Consider the following 21,887-nt stretch of genomic DNA (forward strand, 5'->3'; position numbering starts at 1 on the left):
ACGAGTCATCCTTGACGAGATTACAGGTGATATCATTGGAGGTGAGACGTACTATGGCTGGTCCCGTCGCTTTTGTGAGAAGATGAAGGAGAGGAAAAGAAATGGTGGTAAAGGAGCAGACCGAGGCCGTTCAAGATCACGTAGCTACTCGCGTGGCCGATCACGAAGCTCTTCACGACCTGCGCATAAGCGACCAAGGGTCTCAAGAGACTCCAGAAGTCGAAGTCTAACCCGTAGTCGAAGTCGGTCCCGCAGCCGTGACCATGACCGAAGTCGAAACCGACGTCATACTTCTAGCTATAGCCGAAGTCGCAGTCGCAGTCGAAGCCGTGGAAACCAGCACGATCGTTCGAGACAGCGATCGTACAGCAGATCACGGTCCCGTTCACCTTCGAGATACTACAACAAAGACGTTCAAGATCGACCGAATCGTCCTCCCCCAATTCCTCAACAGCAGCCTCAAGCCCATTTCCCTCCCATTCCTCCTCGAGGGGATTTCCCTCCACTGCCTCCACCACCAGTGGGTTATCAGGGCCCTTGGCCAGTACCACCGCCTCCTCCGCCCATGGCACCAGGTTGGTTCCCTCACAATCCTGCCATGATGGGGCCGATGACAGGATGGAATGTTCCCCCACAGCCGCCTCCGCCACATAACGGATATCAAGGCAGGGGAAGAGGTAACGGATTCCGTGGTAGGGGAAGAGGTGGCTACGATCGAGGACGGGGGTGGTAGTACCCTAGGTAGATATGCTCTAGGCACAAAATTACTATAACAAGTAGACCTCCAAGCCACACTGTGACTAGACGCACCTGCACGCGAAATATATTCAATTGCGATTTGACAATAATGACTTTTATTTTAGTCTTGCTCATTCATCGTCTCCATAAAACCAAGCAGACTTAACCCTTCTCCTCTCGTCACACACAGCAAAACACACAAGGACACAACGCAAACCATGACCAGTGAAGAAGTTATAGCTTCCCCAAACGTCCGGTTCCTTGCAGCGGGACAGGAAAAAAAGTCCAGAAGAAGTAAAAAGAAAACAAAGTAAGAATTCGCCCAAAGAGTTACACGAAAAAGCGTAGACGTCCATGCCCTTTTATGCCCGTATCCCACCCATAACCACGGCACAGATATAATATAGCATTCGGCTTCGCTTGTCATATTCAGTGCACGGGAAGTGGACAAGAGAAAAACACGATAGCATTGTAATGTCGCCTGCGCATATTTCCCCCTCCCCAAGGCAGCCCTGAATGTGGTCTAGCTGCCGCGCGAACCAAGAAAGAAGGTTGAAAGGTCCAAAAGCGTTGCAGAGCAATGGTGGTGTCCACATTGGCCAATTCCAACCCAGCAAAGTGACTGTATGTCGAGTACGCATGTTCTTAAGTCCATTATTGAACTGCGAAAAAACCAATTCCTCCTCATAATCATAATACCACCGTCAAACAAGACTATACAGCAATGATGGTATTCGAACCTACTATATCCCATCTTGATGCTTCGATTTTGGAAAGGGGTCTGCGCTCTTTTATCCAAGCTCGATGCACTGATGTATGCTGGATAGAGCTGTCGGTTTGGATTACCGGCTTCGGGCGGATCCTACAGAGTTGTCTCTCTCGTGAAGACTGGGTCGGCCGTCTTGCAACTTAAGCGAATCGAGACGCTTTGAATTGTCCTCGGTGGCAGCGTCGTTTTCGTCTACACGGGGCATGGGTGTGATCTGAGCAGGAGCATCAGCCACTCCGTTGCCGTTGCTTTGTCTCTGCTGGTCCGCCTTTTCGCTCAAAGCAGCCCATTTACGCTCACGAAGGGCCTCGCGTGCTGCAGCGCTGTTCTGCTGTTCCGTGTACTCGTGGGAGCAATCGTCGAACAATTGAGGGTTGATCTCCATAAAGAGCTTCATGGCATTATAAACCATTCCATGAATTGTTCTACCCAGTTAGAATCGTACTTTCCGAAGAGGAGAATAAACATACCTGTTCCAGTGACCCTTTGAGTTCTCATAGAGGGGAGCAAACATGATGGGAAGGATAATCTCCACATTGTCGCTGACAAGGTTGCAGAAATACTCGTTGTTCCAGAAGTAAAGGGCACGCTCGGCCACTTGGAAGTGAGGGCTGGCCACGGACTTAGCCAGCTGATGGAACAAAGGTTCTTGAACCTTGGCAAATTCTGCGGGAGCCATAACCTCAAAAATATCTTCAACTTCGTAGAGAAACATAACCTCCTTTGTGCTGTTGACCTTGGGCCAATAACGAAGAAGTCCAATAACAACCTGCAAAGATTTATTAGCTTACAGCGTTTGGAGGAAGAGTTCAACTTACATCTTCAGTTAGAGATGCGTCCTTTTCCAGAAATTGCACAATACAGTAAGCAAGCTGAGGGTGGTACATGCTCAGGCTCTTGGGCTTATGCAGAGGCAGTAACACTCTGGTTAGGAAGATCTTGTGCTCCTCCTTGAGGGGTAGAGCAAAACCGTTGATGATGGAACCAAGAATCTCGAGCAACTCGGCAATACCGTTGAACCGCTCTGTTTCGTAGGTGAATTGGAAAAAGACATTGTTGATAGATCGTCTAATAAAAGATCGGAGGTTAAGGAATTTTCCGTAGATGCGGTGGAGGGTGGTCTTCAAGAAGTCCCGCTCGCGGGGATCCTCGGAATCAAACAGCTCAAGAAGCTGGAGGACGAAGCTGTGGTCAATGTACGCCTTGGCGATGTTGGTGTTAAAATCCTGACTCTCGATGAAGCGCAGGAAGAACTCATAAACGACCTGGATATGCGGCCAAGCAACCTCAAGAACGGGCTCGTCCTCTTCAGGGTCAAAGGCCTCGCCCTGGGGGTTTATTGGGGGCGGGATCGGGCGGAATAGGTTCTTGGCAAACATGTCGACAACCTTGGGGTACATGGGCTCAGTAATAACTTGTCGATTGTTGGCAACATAGTCCAGCAGCTCGTGCAGAGCAAGCCTCTTGATTTCCTTCGACTTCATGTCGCCGCTCGCATCGTTAAAGTCGAAAATAACGTTACACTGGTCAATCTTTTGCATAAAGAGTTCTTGTCGTCGGTTGGGTGGCACTTCGTGGAAACCGGGCAGTTTCTCAAGCTCGCGATGGGCAGAAATGTCGAATCTTGAGGAATGCTGCCTCTTTGGGGTTCGAAGTCCCTCAGGAATCGCATCACGGTTATCTATTCCTCGATGGATCAAGAGCGACTTCTGGCCCGCTTTGGGGGGAGCCAAGTCGTGTGGCATTGTCTCGGCGGCTCCTGGAGGAGGGACATGCTGTGCAGAATCACGGTTAGGGAAAGCACAACAAAAAGGAACAAGGTTAAGTACGTACACCAGGTGTAGGGCTGATAACCACAGTTGGGGGAAGCCGAGAGCTAGAGCTTCCACCGTTGGGGCTTGAGGCGCCTCCGGTAGCAAAGTGATCAGGGGCATTACCAGCCTGAGTTACATTGGACAAGTTGGAGGGCTGCGAAGCGCCGCCGTGTTCGCTTCCATGATTAGAGCTGTTTTGCGGCTGCTTGTTTCGAGGATCGTTCAAAGTCGACGTGGAGGATGAGGGCGTAAGCACAGGTGACTGATTGTTGTCCCGTGATGAGGGAGACGCGGTACCATCCTTATTATCCTTGTTCTTCTTAGAAGACTTGTTTGGGTCTTTCCCACGCGAAAGCTGGGATACATGTTAGCAGAGGCAAATAATCTCAAAGAAGGGAAAGACGCACAACTCTCTGACTAAAGCGCTTCATCTTGTCGGACAACAGTGTGTCGTGCGGAGGGGCGGTTTAAGACGCCCGCTGCTCAACTGTATGAAGCAGTGGGGCACCGGGGCAACGACGTCAGGGGGAAGGGAACGTCGAAGAGGTGACAGCAGATGCGCAAGCAACTGATTCAATGCACCGAAGGGTTGTAAGGATGAATGATGTTGATAATCGTTAATAGCAGACGATTTCTAGGCGAGAGAAGAGGGGCCGGTCTGGCGAAAGCGTCGTGTTGCTGTCGGGAGCCGGACGAAGAACCGCGAGTGCGAGAGCTGGAGGAGTCGAAGCGGCTCGAGATTGGATGAACCGAGCTGAGGAGGCTGAAACAACAGCTAATGAAGAAAGACTACTCGAGGGAGCGAAATGCGACGATTGCTCCCATGCAGGAAGAGGACGATAAAGCACTGAACCAGCCAGGGCTGAGAATGGTATTGGGCGACAGTGGGTTATCGTGCGGTTCAATTGATTGCAGGTGCTGGCTGGTACTTGCGCAGGAGTGGAGGACGAATGCTGGAACTGGGATGGGGGCTCTGTGCTGTGCTCTGCTCTGTCTGTTCTGCTGATGCTGCTGTGCTGTCTTGTCTTAGGAGAAGAATCGAAAGTCGAGAAGTGTGAGGTAGAAGAAGAAGAGAGGAATCACAAAGACGCGGCGTGGTCGAGATTCTCACGGCGGCTGCTGAGTCGAGCCTCGTTGTCGTCGTTGAGTGATGGGAAACTTGTCGTAGGTAGAAAGGTAGAGGTAGTGATCGTTGGGCGCTGGCAAAGAGACAGGTTCTTTGCGGGGGGGAGCTCCTGTTGAAGGGAACGCGCTTCGATTATTGGAGAGGGGAGGTCAGGTCGAGTTGACGATGTTAGTGGATGGGTGCGTCGGCCACACAATCCCTAACAGCTATCTATCCCAGGCGTGCCTGATTAGGTCTGGATATGCTAACTGGCTGAGCTCCTGTTGGACTGACCCTTACTGGGATGGTGCTGGGAACGGGCGGTGAAACCAACTAAATGAAAGCGCTACAGAGGTGCATTAGGGGATAATGCCCCTCCGAGATTGATGGACCCGACGCTCAAAAGAGTTGGCACCGATGCAATTTCTAGGATCAATGCGGACAACCATTTAGAAGACATTGGATATCATGCGACTAGTGGTTCACAAAGCTGTGCGTCTATCGATTCCGAGGACCCTTGATACGATCACCTCGGAATCCTTGATGGTAAATATCTAGATCTCGACAATCTTCAAATTTAGGATCTGCCAAGATGCAGGCGTCAAGGGAGTGCCACTAGGTGAACGTCGAGCCAGTCACGCGGCCAAAATTACGCTGGGCTGTGCAAGGCGGCACCTTTACTCGACGCAATGCTTCACATCAGGACAAAGCGGCTTTTGGGTTTGTTCTAGAATAAAGATGAGTAATTCCACGCCTTGAATTGCCGAGTATCACTATTTTTATTTTATTTTTATTTTTACCAGGTTTACTGGGTCCGAGCTGGTGTTGATAGTGATGAGTTGGCAACATTACTCGCAATAGATTACCTGTCTTGGAATATGATACAGTCATTTACACACAGCCCGCGGCCTAGTATTGGAAGCTGTACGCTCAATTGAAGCCTCAAAAAAGATTGATAATTTCCCGATGCCGTATCATGCAACATGTTACGGTCTCAATGTGTTTGAATCTTCCTTGTTGAGGGTCCAAAATGGCAAGATGCTAGGTCTAAAGCACAGGCCATGAAGTAGTTCAGCCACGGGCAGAAACAGTCTCCGTCTCTCCATCTATCGCACTGTCCAGACCACATTGAAGACGCGGCATGAAACAGTGCGCAGAATCTATCACTGCGAATATTACAGCCACATCATTGATACAACAAGTAAGAATCACGTCGAAACACCTTCACCATCATGGAACGACTGCAACGGTAGCAAATTTCTGTTATTATCTCCAATCTCATTTCTTGGAGAGTCAGCAAAAACCGACTACATCACCAACTTTTCTATCATTCTTCGCCGTTCTATCCGTAGGGCCTGAAACTCTTATTTTACTTCCGCACAAGGTTAGTGTCGGTGTTTAATTGAACCCTGGTTTGTTTTTCTATCATATCTCAATCTCTCATACAGCACAACTTACACCTGCAGAGATCCAGACTCACAATATCGTCTTGTTTCATTAAAGAAAACTCACGAATGATCCAAACTAGCCACGATGGAAGTGGATTTATCATCCGACGAAAACGGCTATGATAGCCTAGACGACACACAATTTGAGGATGACCACGGTGAAAGAGCGTCTGAGTCTGTTCATCCGGATTCAGCTCCTCGATATATGATACCCGAGCGTGTTATCGGCGCTGTCGAGTTTCCTGCAATTGTGGAAAACCCTGACCGAGCTGTCAAGGCTTTTGGTCGCGTTCCCCATCTCCAACATGTAAGAAAAGCTTATTGTTTACAACCACTCATCTTGCTAACAATATCTCAGGTCTTAGATACGGGGAGGAATTCAATTCCACTTTACCTGGTGCCGGAAGACCCGTTCTTTAAACCCATCATGTCACATAATGCTCGCAGTCACGATGTGGTTCTCAAAGTTACAGTTCCGAAAAGAACGGGACGCAAAAGAAAAAGAGGAACCGATGGACCTTGGGAAGGAGATGTCGAAGTCACCGACGCCCAAGATCAACCGCCTGCAAACGACAAAGTCTCATCTTACGATCGACTAGATGATCCCAAGGTGCTACGTCGAAAAATGGCAGACAATGTCGGCAATTATCATGTTGAAGCAGTGGGTGTGATTCGTAGTACACATCGCTTCCGTGGACTTCACGACTTTTACTGGGACATGTCCAAGTCAAATTTTGCACAACGATACGTTGATCAAGTTCTTCCCGGAGATGGTATGTCGTCTCTGTCTCCTGATCTCTGACCAAATACTAATTCTATGCAGTCGACAAGATGAAGGAGTTCAAGTTTCAGCCTGGCGTTGACAAAGGACCGAATGTCGATATCATCCCACCACCCATGTTCACGCACATGAGTCTTCCTTTCAACTATCAATACTCACAAAACCCATATGTACGCGCCACCGAAGATGGCGGTACGATAAACACCACTGCTGTTAAGCAAGTGGGTTACTTTATCGGCGCAGAAGATCCTGCGCCAACTGAGCCTCAGCTTCACCCCGATATGACCGATCCACGAATGGTGGAAATCATAGCTGAGCTCGAAGATGCATTCGCGGAGCGACCTATCTGGACACGGCGATCATTGCTCAACTATCTTGGGGGCAAGCTTAAGAACTGGAACGAACTCAAGAAATATTTGAACTACGCCGCTTATCAGTTCAAGGGAGGTCCGTGGAGAGATGGAGTGGTTCAATATGGCATTGATCCACGAACGGATCCTAAATATCGAATCTACCAAACCCTCATGTTCAAGCTTCCAAAGCAGAAGCGTGCACAGCGGGGTCAAACGTGGAAATCACTGCGCAAGGTCCAGATGGGGCCCCTGAAAGAATTCCTGGAAGAGCTTTCCGAGAGCCATGTCTTTGATGGCGACACTTTCCATACAGACGGCAAAGTGTGGCAAGTCTGCGACATTACCGACCCTCTCCTCAAGGAGCTCTTCGAAAACGCTGCTATCCGCCCTGAATGGGATCCCAGCAGTGGATGGTACCATGGCGGTCTCTGGGCCAAAGTCAAGGCGATCATGAAGACGAAACTCGTGGCCATCCAATTCGACCGACATCTCACCCGGGAAGACTTTGCAATGACTCTGGAAACAGGCGACAAGACACCAGTCCGGTCAAACCAAGCAACGTTTCACCTGCCACTTCCAAATCTACGACTTACAGATGAAGAGCTGACACAACTCCGGGGACGACAACCAACTAAAAAGAATAAGCACAAGGGCTATAGCGTGCGGGTCAGAGACCCCAACGCAGGACCCAAGAAGGCGCCAGCTGAGGAGATCGCCGGTGTCGCTGAAAATTTGCAAGAGGAGGAGGCTCGTTTGTTGGGGGAGATGGGGTCCGGAAACGAGGATTCTGATGAAGCCGACGAAGACGAGTCCGGTGACGATGACGATGGAGACGGAGATATGCCCGATGGACTGGATTATGATATCGATCCAGAAATGTATGGATGATACCACCAACGTGACCACCGCCACATTCGACCGAATGTCACATATCAGTACTGTGTGGGTATGTTTGAAGCTGTGTGCTCTATTTAGCCATTTGCAACAAACTCACAGCGTACACTGTCTTGGGCAATGTCGATATCAACAAACGATTCCCGATTGTTCTGCCACCGATAGGCATGATTCCGGTGTGTGTTTCGTCTAGGCACACTGCTTTGTTTTGCAGTGACCGTTTTGTTTTATGCCCGCCCCCTAAGCCTCCTTGTTGCCTATAGTACCTAGGCAGCTTATCTAGAACCTACTAGAGTTACAATCTGCCCGTTTGTTGAGGGGGCGACGATGATTCACTGCTCACACGCGTTTACTTCCGCTCTTGTGACTGCATGTTGCCTAATGATTTTCTATCCTTTCACCAATAATCCATTTGCTTTCCTCACGCATGCTTTCGTTCCTTCCGTCTTCTGCTACTACCCGTCAACAACAATCACTTGCCGGTCACTACTTTCACTCATCAAACAACAATCAGCTCCTGATATTCCTGTAACTGACTGCATCTCCCCGTACGGACCTTACACACGGAAAGCTTTGCTCTTTCTTTGCGCTTCCCTGGTAACAACTAACGATCGTGTACCACAATAACACCGTTCTTCATCTACTTAAGATGCCGTCAGGGACACGCTTTGAAGGAGACTTTTGGTGCGAGCCATGCTCCAAGATTTTCAAGACTTGGGAAGACCTACACACTCACAAGCGCATCATGCGGGCCAACGGCAAAGACCATACTCACTGCAAATTCTGCAGTGCAGACTTCCAAACTGAGGAAGCGGAGGCTACGCACATCAAGCAGGTTTGTTGCCACGTCTTTGCAGCTCTTGAGCGCTTTGCTAATTTTGATCCAGTTCCATCCCCAGGAACAGGACCTTTATTGTTCAGGATGCGGAAAGGGACCCTTCGTTCGAGTTGGTGGCCTCGTATCCCATGTCCAGAATGAATGTACACGCCTCAACGACAAGTTGATTGAGAGTACCCGGGAGAAGAAGATGGAGTTCTCCAATGCTCTTATGGCAGCCACCAATGAACCTCTCAAGAGCAATTATGCGGCCTTCATGCCATCTGCAAACTCCAAGGCCCCCTCTAACACCAGCTGGACCACTGAGGATTCTGCTCGTCCTTTTACGATCGAGCAGAAGGAGTTTCCAGGTCTCGCCGCCTCCGGTTCTAGTGCTCAGGCTCGCAACAAGGAGAACACCAGAGAGAGCGACTGGAACAAAGGGAAGAACCTGTTCCCCCAGGCTCCTGCACCCCAGCGACCTACTCGACAGCAACTTCAGCAGGCCTCTGCGCCCAACGCCCGAGCAGCTCATGATCTCTTGAGTGTTCACAATCCCGATCATCCCCACTTCAACGTCGCTCGGTACAGCTGCAAGTATACTGGCAAGTTCAACTGTCCCATGGTAACTTGTACCAAGACCTTCAAGTCGGGCCATGCACTCCTGGGTCATCTTCGATCTGAGGCTCACTCCGAGACCAAGTATCGCTGCCCCTACTGCCTCAACACCTTTAACTCTCTTACCTCTATCACTCAGCATGCCGAGTCAAACGGTAACAGGTGCAAGATTCGCGAGACTGACATTTACCGTGCGTACATGGATCAGCTGCTAGGTGGCATGGTTGATGTCAAGGAAAAACACACTGATGGCACCGTCAAATATGAGGTGTCCAAGGACTTCAAGCCCGGACGGGCGCCAGCCCAAGACGAATCCAAAGCCACCCCCGAGTCTTTTGAAAAGAAATCCTACAAGCATGAGGATATCCGCTGGTAGACTTTGACGCATACGTCGTCTCAGGGGGATGGAAAAGTTGAGAATAGCCAACTGTAAAGTGGCATGAAATGGATTAGCACAGGCAGCTAGCAGGCTCCAGATATGTAACTAGATGATTTTAAATGCACATTGCAATTAGACACATCCTGAACTGAAAGACTTAGACGTGGCAAATATCGGTGAGGCTTAATGCAAGCCTGTCGTGATGCCAGATATCCTCTTCGATTTACAGCCAGGGGTAATGGAACTCAGCCCTTACGTGGCAAAGGATGGAAAGGACAAAAAGTAGCAAATTGTTCTGAGTTCATATTGCCAAAGAGAGTGGTGTGTCGTCTTATACTATTGGTTCTTTCATCATAGAAATTTTATATAGTATTTAACACACTGAACTTGATAGGTGCTGTAGTGTTGAAGGCATCTTACAGCGGATGTTTGAATGGGCATACGCGTTACAGAGGCGGAGCGGAGCGGAGCCACTACTTTGGTGGTGGAACCAATCGCCCCTGATGACCTAAGCTCTACTTTAATTCATTGACAGCGGGCAGTTGTTTAATTTACCAGCTTATTACTTTTATTCCTCGACATAACCGATTAATAATTTTGTGTATTTGATGCTCGGTTCAGTTGCGATATAGAAATACGACACGATACGAACATTACCCCCGTCGATTCATCACCCTAGACTCAAAGCTCGATCCGCTATTGACAACTGCTTCATCCAGAAACCGAAATCGAAATCGAAATCGACTAAACGATAGATACCCCTGTGTTCGCTACAGTCGAATAACGATATGACGAGGCGTTTCGAGTAGAAATTTGAACAATTATCGAACCAGAGATCAGCGCGGAAATAGCTGGATTGGTCCCAGTACTACAGAAATCACAACACAAGCGAGCGCAATGGCGTCGGCTCGTAGGTGGGCGCGCAAAGCCGAGCGTTGCTGCTGTACATTTGCGACCTACTTTCCATTGGCCTTTGTATACGGCTTGACATCATGGGCTGTTTGGGTGGTTGTCAATATCGGTAGCGTCAGCACCAAGAGCTCTTGGATAGGTATGTTGGCATCACGAAATTGCCAGAGCTCTGTCTAACAGCTTCGCAGGTACTGGCTCTTCAATAGTAGGCGTCGCACTCTATGTCATGCTCAACTGGTGCTACACTACCGCTGTCTTTACACCTCCCGGCTCGACGACAAATGACATGGGATATGGTCTTCTACCGACACAAAACACACCCCAAGCCACCTCCTTCACAGTCAAGAGCAACGGCGAGTTTCGATTCTGCAAAAAGTGCCAGGCTCGCAAACCTGATCGTGCTCACCACTGCTCGACATGTCGACGATGCGTTCTCAAGATGGACCACCATTGCCCCTGGCTGGCGACATGTATTGGATTACGCAACCACAAGGCCTTCCTCCTCTTCCTGATTTATACGTCCCTTTTCTGCTTCTGGTCTTTCGCCGTGAGTGCATGCTGGGTCTGGTATGAGGCTCTGAACGACCAGGAATACATTGACTCCTTCCTGCCCGTCAACTTTATCATGTTGAGTGTCATCAGTGGAATCATTGGACTCGTGGTTGGCGCTTTTACATCATGGCATATTCACTTGGCTCGATGTGGACAGACTACGATTGAGTGTCTTGAAAAGACAAGATACCTCTCGCCGCTGCGTAAGACGTACAACTCTGCTCACAACCCCGCCAATGAAGTACCAGAGGCTGCTCGCCATTTTGTCGACTTTCACGCAAATGCTCTACCCGGTATCACACGTCCTGAAGAAGGCGAGGAGCGACGAGAGATGCCCCGATCATACCCCCCTGACGGTTCCCAGCCTGTTCAACTTTCATATGCTCAGCGTGAGCGGGAGCAGCGACAAAGGAGATACGAGGAGTACCTCGACGAGCAAGATTCCGAAAAGCTTCCCAACGTCTTCGATCTTGGCTGGAAACGCAACTTGCTGCACCTCTTTGGCCCCACCCCCGCGCTGTGGTTTTTTCCTGTTTCCAACACTACAGGAGATGGTTGGACATGGGAGGCAAGCAGCACATGGCTAGAGGCTCGCGATCGACTCTCCGCTGAGCGAGAACAACAGCGAGCCCGTGAAGTGAACGCTGGCTGGGGTTCACCAGATGATATCCCTGACATCCCCGAGCGACCTACAGGCGCAGGAAAACATTACTCTCCTAGCCCAAACCTCGCAGGTCCTAAGACAATGAGTAAAGCTGATCGAGTTCTTGGCCGGGACCCCAACCTATACGCTGATGCAACACAAGACGTACCTATGCAGCGTCTCAGCCCTCGTGGCCGATCAATAGACGATGAGCTAGCAGACCTGGACACCGATGATGAAGACGGTTTTCTTGACGCCAATAACCCCGACAAAGCAGAAGGTGGAAAGTTCAGTCCAAGCTTCACATCCGACTCCCATCGTCGAGACGATGCCGAAGCCCGCGCTCTAGAGGTCGTTACAAACGGCAACTGGGGTCGTGGTGGTGCGAGCGGTATGCTCCGCAAGGGAAGCTCACAGAGCACTCCGACCAGAACGCCCAGCAATCTCAGCCGTTCAGGGACACCCAAGTTCCAGGACGAGGGCGTTGACTAGAAAGTTGTGGGGGGATTTGTGTTTTGCAAAGCGAATGAGAAATGAACGACGTTCCTCGATGTCTAATGTTTCTTGTCATGAGATGTGGAGTTTCGTTGTGCCGGGTATCCTTTTTTATTCTGTGGTTTGATATTTCTACCCTTTTTATTCTTGGTACAATTTACGTTTATAAGTCCCCAAAATTATTGGAATCTTAGTTGGCCGATCATGTGTACGAATCTGACTTATCCAGTGCTAGTTACGTCCCTCAATCGTGTGTATTCAAGGGTGTATCTACTGATGCACTCGCCAAGCGTGACTCGTGTGATCTGTGACAACTGCCGACTTGAGATCGTCCACGTTTACACGATCTACAAGACCAACACCCCTTGATAATCGCTTACCAGTCAATGTTGCACTGTCGGAGGGTTTTCACCGCCAATCTCAGCTTTACAGCCAGTCATTATGACAACCCTAGGGTCTGTTTCACGCACAGAAGACCAGGCGTCCTTGCGTTTAGAACGCTGGGTTTACTCCCTCGTGGTCTGGATTCTCGGCGTGTGCCCGCAGCAGAATACCGGGCCAGCTTGCAGCGGGAAACTTGTCGTCATTGGGCCAAGTGAGACTGTCCACTTGCGGGATCTTCTTGGCCTGCTTGACCACGGCGTCACCTAGGGCTTTCTCGGGGCCTAACCTCGGCAGAAACCCCTCTATCTCTTTGCAATACTCGCCAACTCCAATGATTCTTCTGTACTCGTCGGACCCAAAGTCAGACCGGACAGCGAGTCGAATCAGTCGAGACAGTGGGTCGATACGCTCTGCTATCCCTGGAGACGTATGCACTGCAATAGCCGTCCAGACTTGATGCGCCTCGGCTTCCGAGTAGCCGTGTTTGATGAGATGGTCTTTCGCACAATCAGCGGAGCATATCTCGAAGCGCTGCGTGCCATTGTAGAGGTGGCTCGCTCCAGCGTCGTGAAGAATAGCCGCTACGAAGAGGAGCCCAATCTGCCCCTCAGAGACAAAGGGAGAGCCCTCTTTCTTGCCAAGAAATCGGGCCAGCAGATAAACCCGAAGAGAGTGGTTCAAGATGGGCACAGGCAGTGCCTCTCTAGCGAGATCAAGGGCTCTATGACAGGCAAGGTTGTCAGGGACCATGTCAAGGACCAGGGCGCTTATGTCTGATGACATAGTTGTTGTTCGTTCAGAAATCGCCGTTTCGAAATGGTTTAAACGATATAGTGATATCCCATGCTGGGGACTTGGAGGCTATCACAGTGGGGCAGAATACTACATGATCTAACCGCTGACAAAGCCCAACATCAACAACAACAACACGTTTGATTGCAGCCATTATCCCGAATCAGATATCTGGATGGCCTCATTCCAAACGGAAAATCTTTCCCCCCTTGGTATGGCACCAACCATCTCTTGCAACGACGCACACACCCCAAACAGCGACGATCTTGTGGATCAGCGCTGGGGGAAGGGGGGAACCCTGCGGGGAAGACAAGATGAACCTGGAATGAAGAATGTCAACGTCGCTAATACATAGTGCTAGTGGTGAAGATGAGATAAATCTAGCGTCGTCATAGGGGATAGTGGCAGTTTTAGTTGTGGAGGTTAGTCTGTAGATCCTGAGTCGTGAAACAGGGGCTCGAGACGAAGCTATACAGACGAACTAAACAAAAGAAGCATGCAATTCACGTAATGAGAGATGATGTTCATCATGGTTCCAAGAACCGTTCATTTCTTAGTATCTACATACCCCTCCGTTACCCCTTATCTCTACATGCTTTGAAGATCAAGGTCCGTTGTCAATCTCTAATTTGCGGGGTGATCTATTAGTCCGTTGCGCGAGCTACATAGCACAGGTATGTGTACAGTATATCATGATTTCCCTACGCCGATCCCGTTGTTACACTCAAGAGGCCTCAAGCCCACATTCGGCTTGTCAGTGACACTTGGTCCTGAGATGACATCTCTGGTGAAACTTGAGACGACATGAGCTGCACTTCAACAAAGAGTCACAGAGAACGAAAAGGTTGTGTGTCAAGAATAAAATGCTTTTAGCAGAATAGAGATGTTTCCCAATTGTTTGGTTTCCCCTGCCTTGTGCCGATCTATAATACGTGAATCCGGTTTCCCAGTGCAATGCTAGTTTCCTGACGCTCCCAAAAATCACGGCCAAGCGTGGTGTATGCAGACTCCTTTTTTCATTCCCGTTCCTGTCCCTGTCCATTGAAGCGGCTACCGTGCCGCAGTAATAATATAAACATAGATTCCCGATAATGACCAACACCATCCACGCTAAAGGGGGTATTTCTCCTTCTTTAAGTGTTTTTGTTTTCATGCGCCATGTTTTGAACAAAGGAAATCGTTGTGTACCAAATGGTACCTCGAAGGGTTATTCCAATGCTTCAACCCGTTCTTTGATGTAAAAAAAGAAAAGAAAAGAAAGTAAGACAAACGGCGCTGGTTCCCGACATCATCAAGTCACAGATCCCTTCAGGTCCATCGCGTATATCGCGCCAGGATCCTCCTGGGATCATGGAAAGAAAGATGTGTGACAAAGTCAGAAGATAACTGCAGAAGTCCAGTGCCGTAGATCCTTGTCGATAGAGACCCGGGTGGTGTCCGGATCCAGCTTCGTCGAGCTCGGTATCGATGGAATCGAGAAATGAAATAGTAAAATTATATCCAAGAAAGTTCAAAAGGTGTTCGTACAGATGAGATGAATATTACTCAGTCAGAAATCAATAGCTGTCAAAGCTCGTCTTCTCGGAGCTAGACTTTTCGATGGTGCTTTTAGGGCTGGTGTTCATGCGGCTAAAGACCTTGCCGCCGAGTCGGTTGAGTTTGTTTCCGTCCTGAACACGACGAGGGGCTTCCATAAACTTCTTCTCGACCGAGTCGATCTTGATCTTGCAAAAGAGCTTGGAGAAGAGATACTGGTCGCCAGCGTGGTTAAGAAGAGGCAGGGTGCGGTAACCCTGCTTGAGGTTGGTGAGTTTGGCGGTATAAGTGGCAACGGCTGGGCGCTCGTTGTAGCTCTCGCCATCGTTGGAGAGCTTGACCGACCAGCGAACAAAGATCAGGTCGGGGTGCTTGGTGGTGACCGTGTATTTCATCGTCCTGTCAAACAGAGGGTTGAAGCCGTTCTCGCGGATGACATCGGTTTGATACTTGAGAGGTGTATCATGCTCCAAGACCAGGTTAGAATCGGCCTCCTTCTTGTCGCGCTTGTCGTTGGCGTGGAAGACCTCAACCTCCACATAGGGGTCCATGGACTTGTTCGCAGGCAGGTTGGCAGGTCGCATAAGCTGCTGGGCAGAGATGACATCGATAGTAAAAGAGATAACAGTGCGCTCCTTCTTGCCCTCAGCAATGTCGGCGTTGTATGGGAGGACCTGGATATCTCGGAGTTCGGCGGGCTTGAGAACATATCCGGAAGAGTCCTTACCATCAAACATGGCGCGGTTGAGTTGCATTCCAAGGTCAAAAGTCTGCCAGTTAAGGGCGGCCATCTGAACCCCGCGACGCCAGTAGTTGAGAGGATCGAAGTTGTTGGAAGTGATGCGAGTTCGGTCAGGGTAGACTCGCATCATGTAGCGCATGTTGTGGATATCGAGGGCCATCTTCTGATCCTTAGCGCGAGAGTGCTTGGCAAAGCTCGACTCCATGAAAGAGAAGATATGGTTGTACTGCTTCGCATCGACAGTGTCGAAGCCAGAGAACTTGACTCCAGCACAGTAAACACCGAGGTCACCAAGAACCTTGACGGTCTTGTTGTGGACCTTCTTGACTGGCTGCTCAGAAACACTTTCGTTGTCGCTTGTGCTGCTGCTCAGCATGCCCTGAACTTGGCCCTCAGTAATGGTATTGACTCGAGTCTTGCTGACCAATCTTCGAGATGAATGGCTGGGAGTAAGCATGGGGCTCTGTGGCAGAGATTGAGAAGGCATGAGAGGCGTGCCATCAGGAACAGAAGGTCGCATCATGGGCGAGTTGAGGCTGTTACCTCTGCGTCGACCACGGAAGTCATTGCCAGCGGCAATAGGCTCCTCCTTGATCTGAGGCTTCTTGACCTTGATGAGGACACGCTCCATAAGCTCTGAGGGGGTGGGAAGCTTGTCGGGGAAGGCTTCTAGGGTCTCTGTGACAAGCCTTGAACCGAAGGACTCCTTGATGATCTCAACCATTGTCGCCTGCTGGGCTGGGCTGCAGTGGACCTCGAGAGAAATCCAGAGGGGGAACTTGGACTTGACGAATGCGTACTTGTTGATGGTGGTCATGACCTCCTTGAAGCTGATCGAGGTTGTCATGGTACGGCCGTGGTTGACTTCGGGCTGGCCGTTGTAGCCATCCCAACAATCAACCTCGACACATCGGCAACCACGGGCAAGCGCTGAGATGTAACCCTCAACGCTTGATTGACCAGCGACTTGACGACCGAGAAGGTAGGTGTTGTGGGAGCTGGAGATGTAGTACTCATTCATTGGGCGGTCCAAGACAATATTTTGAGGTTCGGGCTGGATGACCTCGTTGTCTTCTGAAGTCAAGAAGGCAACGAAGGCGGCTTCAGTCATGATCTCAACATTCTCAGGAAGGTCGGCCTCGGTACTTCGGTATTGGCGGCAGAATCGAGAAAAGAGCTTCTCCCAAGCGGTACGGTTAGAATCAACATCCTCACCCTGGTCATCGCGTAGAAAAGTAAGAAACTCGGACAAAGTAAGACCAAACTCAGGGTTGGCAGCAATGTTTCGAATAACTCGCTGCACGTCGTTGCGTTGCTTCATGCGGCGCACAAAGTCCTTGAACTCTCTAAAGTTGAGCTTTGATCGTCGTCGAGAATCGGATAAGTGGAAGTTGACTTCAAGGGTTGATGATGAGCTGTAGATGTGAAGGTTCTGGCAAACACGCTTTACACCAGCAATGTTCATCTCCTCCTGGTCAGGGGTTCGGGCCTGGTCACCAAACTCTTTGGCCATTTCGGTCTGCCAGTACTGGGCAACAGCACGGTCGTTGAATGACATCAACGATGTCATAAGTTGCTGTCGATACCTCAACATGGCGTCTAGGAACTCGGTCCATAGCGATAGGGTGTTTGAGTTATCGGTGACAATGTGTAGAAATCTTGTTTTTGAGCTTTCGGGGACATTGTAAATAATAGTGAACCAAACAGGAAAGTAGAATTCGATTTGTTCGGAAAGCCCATAGTCGTGGATGTACTGCTGGATGTCGGTGCCTGTTCGGATCTCCCTAATTTCGTCGACGTGAAGAGATTTTTGAGGACGGCTTGGATCCCAAGAGAGTTTATTAGACTCAGTCTCGTAAGCAAGGGTGATCCTCTTTGGTCGACTTTTCTTGGACACCTTCTTCACCGGGCACCCATTGCGTAGCTCGGCAGGGAGCACTGGGCCAGCCATAGCTCCAGCACTTGCACTGATTGAGCCATGGGTGCTGTTGGCGGATGATGTGTAGTTAGCGCCGTCAACACCAACCATAGACATGGAGTCGTCAGGAACAAACTCCTCATCCGTGTCTGTCAGGGCGCTGTTCTCTTGTGGTGCTGTAGCATTGCTGTCGCTGCGACGTCTGAGGATGCTAGGGCCAACGCTTCCATCGCGGCTGGCAGGAGCGCCTGAAGATGGTCGTCTTCTGCCGGCAAAGCGTTGAGCTCGGTTCGAGAATCGGCGGATAAGACCTCCCTTGCTGTTGTTGGCCACTTCGGACATGGCATTATACCCGAGAGAGTTGGTGCTTGTCTTCCTGGAGAGCACAGACTCAGGCAACTGAAAGCTAGAAGGGAAAGCCTCCTCCTCCCGACCTCGCATGGGCTCAGGTGAGGCCTGGACGGAGGAGTATGTGGTTAGAACAGCAGTGTCGGGCGACATGATTGGTGAGCCTTGTTGTGAGTTTGATGTTCCTGTTGAAGCACTTGTAGCTGACATGGGAATAGGGACTGGTTGTGTTTGTGATGGAAAGGATGTCTGGACCTGACCAAGTTGAGAGCGTGTTAATGAGGACATTTCGGATAAGTTGTGAGTTGGTGATGTGAATTTTGAATCGTGGACAAAGTTGAAAGACATGGTCGTGCTGAGTGGTGATTACACTATAAGGGCGAGACGGGTAGCATTCGAAGGTTGCATCGACATATATAAAAGCTCAGTCAGAATGGGGAGCCATGGTGGAACGTCTGGCTTGGAAGTAACGATAAGACACGCGAATTGCGGGGAAGACGGTGCAGTAAGTCGATCCCTCGTGGAGTAGCTGTCAACCTGGGGTGCAGCCAGTGTGAGGTAGGATGCTGTGAAGGTCCAGGGCAGTGACAATCGCACGTAATAAATGCAGATGCAGGGACAACTGAGGTAGCCTGGAGGTGCTGCCGGGTGGGACGTAAAAGTGCAGTGAGGTCGAGCAACAGGCGGATGACTAGGTAGGTCCTGACAAGGCCGATCCGAGGCGTGATGATGTGCCAAGTTCGCAGCAGCGTGGTGAGCTGGCAGAGGCCGGGATATGCAGGTGGCTCCTTTTGGGGTGCCTTGGGGTCGCTGGATCAAGTAAAACAGGGCGTTCCTCTTTGACAGGCAGAGAGCTGCAGCACAGCGCAGGGCTCCTGGTCCAGGTGATGAACGGAGTGAATGAATGGATATTCGTCAAGAACCACCGGGTTGCGGTAGCTTAAGCTGCAGACACGTTCGTCGATAGGTAGGGTAATATAGGTCAACACCAACACAACGTCCTGCGCTTGGTCGGTCCTTTATTTCGAGGCGATGAAACCCGAAAATGTCGATTCGGTACAGTAATCCGTTATGACAAAAACGATAGAGCGCAATTCGAATAGCGAAATGAAGCAAATTCCGAGAGGCCACGGGTTATTGTCGTAAAAGTGCAACAAAAAATCGAGGTTCGAGGTCGGAATGGCTGAGTCACCCAAAAACGTCAAGAATAGGCAACGCGACAGTGGTTGGAATAGTCTAGTAGTTGGTAGGCGCAGGCTGTCGCAAGTTGGTAGGCGAATTTCAATTGGATTGCAGTTTGTTCTCGTGTATTCGACGGGTGAATTTGAGTGGCGTTGAACAAGAAGAGTATTTCGTCTGTGTCGTATAGAGAGTCAAAAGGATTTCTTTGAAGAAACAAATTGTTATGGCAGACAAGAAGTGAGAAAGGTGAAGAGGTAGGTTTGGGTTGTCAATGAGAAAGTTGGTGGTGGAGCGGGAGGGGTAGAAAAGATAGTTGGGACGGAAAGGGGGGGAGTCCCAGTAGTAATAAGTATCTTGGGGCGGGTGGTTGTGGATGATAGAAGGTTGACAGTCCAGCAAGTTGACCAGAAGGTTTAAAAAAAGATAGGGAAGAAAAAAAAGGTAATTCCCTGGTGGTAGACTTGCAAGGGAGGGAGAGGAAAAAGAGACCAAAGTATGATGGCGTCCTTTTTTGGCGCACGCTGGAGCGGGCGAGACTTTGTATGATAGAGAGGGAAGGGGGGGGCAGAGAGGCTAACGTCAAGAGAGCTAGAGGCAGAAAAAGAAGACGTGGGCAGAAGAAGAGTCTTGTAGTTATGCGACGCTGCTGTGCGCTGGGTGCTGGGCCGGGTGCTGTAGGTCGCCCGTGCTGGTGCTGGTGCTCAACTGGTGCTCGACTAGGCTGCTGAGCTGGGCTGGTGCTGGGCACCTTGGGCTTGGATTCTTGGGCTGCTGCCCTGGGGCCGGGAAATTATGGGTGGCAGAGGGGGGTGGGGGGAGGGGCGTCGCTCAGAGCAAGCCAGTCAAGATGGTTCAAGTGTGTCGTGTGTTTTTCATCTTCCCTTTTCTTTATTTGGACCGTCTTTTACTTGACACTTACTTTAACTCGAGTTGATCTCTTGTGTCAGTCAATGCCTGTCCTGACCAACACTGTAAGGCCCTGTGTATGTACGACTTGGCGAGTCGGGTCGGTTGAGCGTCTGTGTGAGCTTCACTAAGCCTTAGTTCTAAACAGCCCACCAAGGTCTCAGTCACTGCCCGTGCTGATGCTGGTGCTGGTCCCTGTAACAGATATGTACACCTCTGTCCTGTCTACACCTCACTTTTACGGATACTCGAATCTGAACCGTTGTCAATCTCAAGTCAGGAGGGAAGCCTGAGCGAGGACGAGGGCGAGGGTATGCATAGGATGATGACCATGACCACTGATTGATTGATTGATTTGATATCCCTCTGACTGGGATTCGAGAGAGACTGGGGGTTGTACTGCTGTGCTACGCTGCACTGCACACTCAACTCACAGGCTGAGAACTGCCAGCAAGTCAGAGACCGGGGTGCGTATCCGTAGTACAGCCCTTTTTTTTCTACTGTAATTATTTTTTCCCTTTCCCTCGCAATTTTTACTGTGGACGACAGGTAGACCGGGGTGGATACTGGAGAGACTGGGGGAAGCGACAAGGGGGGAGGGGTGTATGATTTTCATCCGTTGCAACTTGATAGAGTGGAGTTTTCCATGGTCAAGGTCAAGGGGGAGGCGAATAGTTGGGCCCTTGACCGTGGTGCGAAAGCAAATGCATGTCCTCCTTATGCAGATGCGATGCGATGCGGTGCGGTCCAACGCTGGACGCACTCGCTCAGACCTGACTGTTACATGATACATACGGTACAAGGGGAGAGAGACAGGCTCGTAAAAGATTGAGTTGGCAAGTACGCAGTAGAGTTTGGCAAGCGAAAACCGGCCTAATGCACCACATTAACTCAACATCAACTCTGATGAAATCCTCCGAGGTCTGCCTAGCTGTTTTCGATGTACCAAAAGTGCACATGACCAAAACCTAATGTCGTTACAGGACAATGTCTCGAATAAGAGATTGACCGACATACCACGCGAGACTATTGTGATATACATACATGGACTGATACGGTCAACTTCTCTTCGCCGGTCAAGTCTCAAGAACAGGGCGAACGGACCAACCCACCAAGCAATTGGAAGAGACAAGGGCCGTGAGAAAGGGGGGAAGAGTCATGCCAGTTGATGATGGACAAGACGGTTATACGGAAAGTGAAATACAGAACTAGACTCGGAAAACGTAACATAGGCCAAGATCTCAACCCAGAACAAGCGTCAACGTACCAGGGATACGCCAACATGTCGAAACAAAACAGAGCAGAGCAATGGACTGGACTGGACTGGGCCGGACGGCATAGATACTTGCTTGCTTGACTTTGGTTAGCTTACCCTGTCTTACTTCAAATCTGGTCTAGCCAAGAAATAGAGTCAAAGGGCGAGATATGAAGGGAAGTGAAGGAAAGTCTTGGAAACTACCAGAGGATGCCCAGGCTATGCCTGTGGGAATCAGAAATCGGATACGCTGATGCCTGTATCCGATATGGGGAACCGGAACGTAGAAGAATAACGACGATGGATCTTGGACTACCCTCTCTCTCTCTCTCTGACATCTTACTGTCCCCTGCTGATTTGACAATACGTACATGCGTGCCTCCGTGGGACTCCGGGAACCGTTGCGCTGTAAGTTTAGTGTGCCCAACTCTTATTAGCGCTCGGCAGTGGGTTTGGGCTGTTTCTTTGTAGGGGGTTGTGGCTTGTGGGGTATGTATGATTTGCCT

General features: G+C 50.0%; 7 protein-coding genes across 7 annotated transcripts; 4 read left to right on the plus strand and 3 right to left on the minus strand.

The window, feature by feature from the left end:
• Positions 1–263: 263 nt before the first annotated feature.
• On the plus strand, positions 264–602 carry FGSG_05893 (uncharacterized protein; the record flags this gene model as incomplete). The annotated part of the gene is made up of 1 exon (XM_011326197.1): positions 264–602. The coding sequence occupies one exon, from the start codon at positions 264–266 to the stop codon at positions 600–602; it is 339 nt and encodes a 112-aa protein (XP_011324499.1).
• Positions 603–1,082: 480 nt separating this feature from the next.
• On the minus strand, positions 1,083–3,752 carry FGSG_05894 (serine/threonine protein phosphatase 2A; the record flags this gene model as incomplete). Its single annotated transcript, XM_011326198.1, has 5 exons — positions 1,083–1,932; positions 1,978–2,276; positions 2,326–3,282; positions 3,341–3,676; positions 3,729–3,752. The coding sequence occupies 5 exons, from the start codon at positions 3,750–3,752 to the stop codon at positions 1,581–1,583; spliced, it is 1,968 nt and encodes a 655-aa protein (XP_011324500.1). The 3' UTR covers positions 1,083–1,580.
• Positions 3,753–6,592: 2,840 nt separating this feature from the next.
• On the plus strand, positions 6,593–7,896 carry FGSG_12836 (uncharacterized protein; the record flags this gene model as incomplete). The annotated part of the gene is made up of 2 exons (XM_011326199.1): positions 6,593–6,647; positions 6,698–7,896. 2 exons carry the CDS (start codon positions 6,593–6,595, stop codon positions 7,894–7,896), a joined length of 1,254 nt encoding a protein of 417 aa, XP_011324501.1.
• Positions 7,897–8,930: 1,034 nt separating this feature from the next.
• Positions 8,931–9,713, plus strand: FGSG_12837 (uncharacterized protein; the record flags this gene model as incomplete). Its single annotated transcript, XM_011326200.1, has 1 exon — positions 8,931–9,713. The coding sequence occupies one exon, from the start codon at positions 8,931–8,933 to the stop codon at positions 9,711–9,713; it is 783 nt and encodes a 260-aa protein (XP_011324502.1).
• A 900-nt stretch (positions 9,714–10,613) lies between these two features.
• Positions 10,614–12,315, plus strand: FGSG_05896 (palmitoyltransferase PFA3; the record flags this gene model as incomplete). Its single annotated transcript, XM_011326201.1, has 2 exons — positions 10,614–10,767; positions 10,817–12,315. 2 exons carry the CDS (start codon positions 10,614–10,616, stop codon positions 12,313–12,315), a joined length of 1,653 nt encoding a protein of 550 aa, XP_011324503.1.
• Positions 12,316–12,810: 495 nt separating this feature from the next.
• Positions 12,811–13,485, minus strand: FGSG_05897 (uncharacterized protein; the record flags this gene model as incomplete). The annotated part of the gene is made up of 1 exon (XM_011326202.1): positions 12,811–13,485. One exon carries the CDS (start codon positions 13,483–13,485, stop codon positions 12,811–12,813), a length of 675 nt encoding a protein of 224 aa, XP_011324504.1.
• A 1,565-nt stretch (positions 13,486–15,050) lies between these two features.
• On the minus strand, positions 15,051–18,386 carry FGSG_05898 (uncharacterized protein; the record flags this gene model as incomplete). Its single annotated transcript, XM_011326203.1, has 1 exon — positions 15,051–18,386. One exon carries the CDS (start codon positions 18,384–18,386, stop codon positions 15,051–15,053), a length of 3,336 nt encoding a protein of 1,111 aa, XP_011324505.1.
• Between the last annotated feature and the right edge of the window lie 3,501 nt (positions 18,387–21,887).

Source organism: Fusarium graminearum, chromosome 3 (genome assembly GCF_000240135.3).
Source record: "Fusarium graminearum PH-1 chromosome 3, whole genome shotgun sequence".
Classification (NCBI taxonomy): domain Eukaryota; kingdom Fungi; phylum Ascomycota; class Sordariomycetes; order Hypocreales; family Nectriaceae; genus Fusarium; species Fusarium graminearum.